The sequence below is a fragment of the Salvia splendens genome, unplaced genomic scaffold (genome assembly GCF_004379255.2).
Source record: "Salvia splendens isolate huo1 unplaced genomic scaffold, SspV2 ctg368, whole genome shotgun sequence".
Classification (NCBI taxonomy): domain Eukaryota; kingdom Viridiplantae; phylum Streptophyta; class Magnoliopsida; order Lamiales; family Lamiaceae; genus Salvia; species Salvia splendens.
The window spans coordinates 215,001-220,000 of NW_024599013.1; the positions used below are offsets into that span (position 1 = coordinate 215,001).

Sequence of the window (5,000 nt, forward strand, 5' to 3'; positions counted from 1 at the left end):
CATCCCCTTTCTATTAGTAAGGTTGTCAAAAGTCCGGTTTCTTACTTAGTGCTTGTGCGCTAACTAAGGTTTGAAGACGCTCGACCAACGGGAGAGGAAGGGGAATAGTAACAACAACATACTAATGTGAGGGTAAAGTAGTAGTTAATCACTAATAAAATAATAGGGAGGAGGAAGTAAGGGGAAATAAGAATAATGGTAAACCAGAGTCACCGGTTGGCGGGAGTTCCAACTTCCAAAAGAGGAAGGTACGATCCATCAAATTGATTCATGAGAGGGAGGTTGAATCTTTCCTGTAGTAGTTGGAGTTGAAGGTGTGGCACACCAGCTTGGTCTTTCTGTATAAATGTATTTGCCGGTTGGCTGGTCAACGGTTGAGCTGTCTGGCCAGTTCTTATTTCAAAAAATATATGCCGGTCTGAGCTCTCTTGCTTGGGGTCCGGTAAATCCGTTTACCAAATCAATATCTCCACTGCGGTACACTTCTCCCCAATATGAGATAGATTGCAGCTATAGTCAGAACTCCAACTGGGCCAATGGCGTAATGTTGACCTGAGGTAGCGAACGAAACAGCAAATGGATGGAAATTCTCCACCCACCTTTTTTTTGTATCTTCTCGTGTGGATCACACCACCGTTTGAAGATTTTCTGCCATCACCTACGCAATTTCAAAGTTGCATTTTGAATGAAATAATACATGTTCCATCTCGAGTTTCATTGCTCGATGGAGGAGTCGTGAATTAGTTGTGGTATCCTGTACTGTAACCGGTACTTGATCATTGGGTAGTGCCCGACCTGAGTAAAGTTGTAGTGATCCTTCCTACCGAAAAGGTTGGAAAGTCTCTGAGGCTGAAAGCCGAGGATGGGAATATGGTTGACCCAGAATTGACATAATAAAGACGGCCCAACTTCATCACCAAAGGAAGGAAGAGCTTTGCCCATTCGAATTATCAAGATCCGGCTACCCAATTTCTAATAACAAAAAAAAGCGAGGAGCGCGGTCTACAAGAGTAAGCGAATGGTTAATTCACTCAAGTCTTTCTTGGAAGTGGAAAACCAAGCTATGCTGCCTACCAAAGAACGCATGGATAAGTGGGCGAGCAAGCGAAGCCCCAGGTTCGGAAAGAATAGTAGGTACCGGAGTAGTAGATACCAGAATGATTCTTGAGCAGCGCTGGGAGAAGTGAAGAAAAGGCAAATCTTTGAGAAGGAAGAGCGCTATCCTAGTCAAGAAGAGAAGTTCTCGAAATATCTATGGTGAACCGATGTTGCTTAGGGCGGGTGACCATCTTATGATTGAAGATAAGCACCGAAAGTCAGAGAAGTGAGGCGTTCGGAACCTATTCTAGTAGAGGAACCAACCCCCAGAAAACCTGACCAAAAGATAGCTACGTTCCCGTCACTAACCTTACTTCGGAGTATGTGGCTGATCCGCTGAGAAAAGACGGGAAGGCAAACAGAAAGTACCACTTTTCTTAAGTTAAGATGAATCTATTGAAGAGTCAAGGTTTCCAATACCAGTTGTCTTGTCTTGGGTGCTTGCTGGAGCTTGGTTGATGAGGGGCAATGGCATATGGTAGGGTTAAGTAATAACCCCAGTTGTTTGGCTCCCTTCTCTGATTTTTTTGTATTTACTCTGATTTTAATGAAGTATAGCTAAGCGAGGGCAGGATTCGAACCTGCACTCGTCTAGTCCAATTGTCAGAACCAGAGAACATTCCATTACTCCGCTTTCTTTGATTCGATAGGGACGACTGCAGCTAAGCTGTGAGTTTCTTTGTTAACAGACTAGGCATGACCAGGTAGCGGCGCAGCTCTAGATTGGTAAGACTCCTCAAGCGGAGCGTCCTTTAGGCCATCAAAGGGAAGGCATTCGCCCGTCTTGATGTTCTCCTTCGGAGTTCTGCTTCGCAGGAGGAACGCTGCTTCAAGCTGCTCCTTAGAGCTGTTAGCGTACCATGCTTTCGTTGTCTTCTCCTGTTGATTTACGAACTGAGGCAATTCTCGCTTATTACCGCTGATTGCATTGAATGCCCTTTACACACCGTGACTAAGAGCCTATCCCGTAGGGTCGATTTAGTGCGTATGTTGCCACTGTACCGATTAAGCGTAAGAAGTCGTACTAGCGTTGCGCGAAGAGCGCTAATCAGCCTGCTTCTAAGGAAGCAGATAGGTAGACCACGTACTCCCCCTTCCGATCCCACCTTGAAAACCTATCCCTCCTCACCTGCCCTGCTAACATGGACTGCCGGCTCTTCCGCCTTCTCACCGACTTACTCTTATTTAATCTAATCAGTTACTTTCCGAACTCGGCTTTGTCATTCCTAACTCCTTGCTTTCTATCTCCTTCTTTATTATCATTATCGGGAGGAGGTCTGAACGGTTTTTCGCTTTGTATATATGGGGTGGAATGCACTACTCACACTCACGCGCTACACCATCGTCTTAGCAACACGTTAGTTGGGTGAATAAACTGTCCAGACATCTCGGGTATTAGCTCTTTAGAACAAGCAAGCCGGGAATTCGCATACCGTGTATCCATTAAGGCCGCGTGGTCGGGTATTACCGCTCTTAGTGCACCGGGAATACCGATTGATGTTAGCTGCATTCTTGCATTCTAACTGTAACATTCATACTCGTATGTACTCATCACTCGTACTGACTCTGTACTCAAGTACTATCTCTTTGTTCACTGAAAGTAGTGAGTGATGCCCTAAAGGACAGGGTATCACGAGCGAATCTGTAGCTATCCGATTGTTGTCTACGGGGAAAGAAACCTCCTGCAGCTAAAGCGGGAACTAATCAACCGGCGATGGCGATACAGTTTTAGCCTTTCTTATGATAGGAGGACCTAGCCTTCTCTCTTGATTGATTCTGACCAGCTCTCCTTCCCGAACACGGATGCCATGAAGCCTGAACTTGAGACTATGAGGCAAGGGAGTCCATTGATGCTGATGCCCTTATGATGGATTTTTTAGCACATGCAATCTCTTTTCCTAGAAAGAGAACCCAGAAATCCTATTCAATTCAATCCAGTTAGTAACTGAAGCCTTGCAACTCCAGCTAAGTCAACTCTTTGAAGCGCGGAGCTCTGTCCTGTGTTTTCCTACGTTGCTCTGTTATCTATCAGATAAGATAACCTCCTTCTTCTCTCTTCCTAACTAGTCTGCCAGCTCTCTGATTCAATCTGTCCGCTCTGTCCCTGCAAGAAGTAGGCTCATCTTACTGAGTCCAATTGGTTGTTTCAAGCCGATTCCTTCGATCATAAGTGAGGAAGCTACTTATTTAATAGTCGTGACGCTTTGTAAGTGAATTGAAAAGAGATTGATTGATTCAATTGTCCAGGTGTCTTGACTACCTAGTGGTTTGGGCTGAACCTAGGAGACGATGAAACAAGTAAATAGCGTATATAATAGAGATTTTAATTCGATCATCTCACTCTATCAGAATGGAAGATAACATAGTAGCCCTCGCCCATGCTCCTTAGCCCGTGAGTTTACAAGTCATTTTCCAAGGGTAAGACCCCACTCCTGTGTGGATCAGGTCGTATGACGATCCCGTGACGGACGGTAACCGAAGGTGAAGTCCACTTTCTTTTTGATTGAGAAGACGAAGGTTTCATTTTCATTTCTCGAAGGAAAGACTAAGATCCCATTGATATAGATTGCAATCGGCACTTTCGTTAAGTGGAGATCCAGTTGAATTCAAGGAGGCAAAGAAGAATTTCGATCCCGCTCCTCGGCTGAAGCAAACTTGGGTGATCCTCGGAAGGGATACGAATGGAACTAGCGTTTTCAGCAGATCACTTGAATTATCATATAGAAGGAACTCCTTCTTCGCAGAAATAGAGCTATCAGTTAGCCCAAATAGAGAAGGAAAAGCGTAGAATCAGCCCAACTCTTCGACTTTACCTACACCGATTCCTTCAAGCCACGGTATTACACCATCGCCTCTGGAACTTCTATTCATAGTGAAAAGGCCGTAGGAGAGGATGAATAGCAGATGATTGAATGATTGAGCCGGGAAGCGAGGGATAGGCCGACATCTTACTTCGCCAACGAAAGCCAATAGATGATTCATCACAGCGCATTCAACCTCCGAGATATATATTTTTCCCTCTGGTAAACAGTTTCTTTCATAGTTGTGTAGCGTATTCAAACTCCAAAGCCTTCGCTGTCCACTAACTCCATTCCTCAGCAAAGCAATCCGGTCGGTGCGGAGCCCACTCGGCTGGAAAGAGCTTGGGAACTTTGGTGCTTGGAGCCATTATTCAATTCATTGTATCGTATCGGTGGTTACTGGGGCTCCTTCCCCAGCCTCACTCTCTGGTTCAAAGCATGCTAAGCCCACCCCTGTAGCTTATCAATATTCGAATTTCTCTCGCCTGCCATCATCGTCCAAAGCATTTCAATCGAGTGGATGTGGATCAAAGCAAAGGGGCCTACGCACCAAGTAAAAGCTTACCCGCGGCTCGGCCCTTCGCTGAGGATTGGTTTGGATTAGATCGTTTTGCCCAGTTTGTATTAGGTTGTTAAGTTAAGGGTTGGAAGCATCCTTGTCCCCAAGAATGAGGAAGAGTTGCTTACTTGGTAGAGTCTGCTAGACTGATTCTAAAGAGTCCGGGGTTTACCAAAGAAAAGATAGAGAGAGTCCGGGGAGCTTGGCTAGACTGATTCGTTATCATAAGGGGATTTTTACAGATTCGATAGAGTCTGGGGCGATTCCTCGGCTCCTAGAGGGTTGAGAGAGAGAGAAAGGTTGTGAAAAGGAAAGACTATCCATCCTCAAGCGCTTCTCCTCTCTCTGGCGAGTAACTCTGACTTTCTTTTGGTTGAACTCACCACCAGAGTGGCTACCCGGCGATCCAAGGCCAGTTGATGTTGCAGTGTCCAGTGCCAATGTGACTGCTTTCGGGCGGCTTGATGGAAGGCGAGACACTTCCAGAGGTGAAATAGCCAACACCAATACGCCTAGTCCTGCCTGTACGCCTTTGTCAAAGC

At 45.7% G+C, this 5,000-nt stretch overlaps 1 protein-coding gene across 1 annotated transcript in view; it reads left to right on the forward strand.

Moving 5' to 3' along the window:
• The first annotated feature begins 4,419 nt into the window (after positions 1 to 4,419).
• The window catches only part of LOC121789928 (DNA-directed RNA polymerase subunit beta), a 2,681-nt gene continuing 2,100 nt past the window's right edge, over positions 4,420 to 5,000 (forward strand). Inside the window, exons 1-2 of the mRNA XM_042188266.1 lie at positions 4,420 to 4,492; positions 4,848 to 5,000. The exon at positions 4,848 to 5,000 is cut by the window's right edge and continues 8 nt beyond it. Coding sequence (XP_042044200.1) covers positions 4,420 to 4,492; positions 4,848 to 5,000 — 226 coding nt within the window. The remainder of the gene's footprint in view (positions 4,493 to 4,847) is intronic.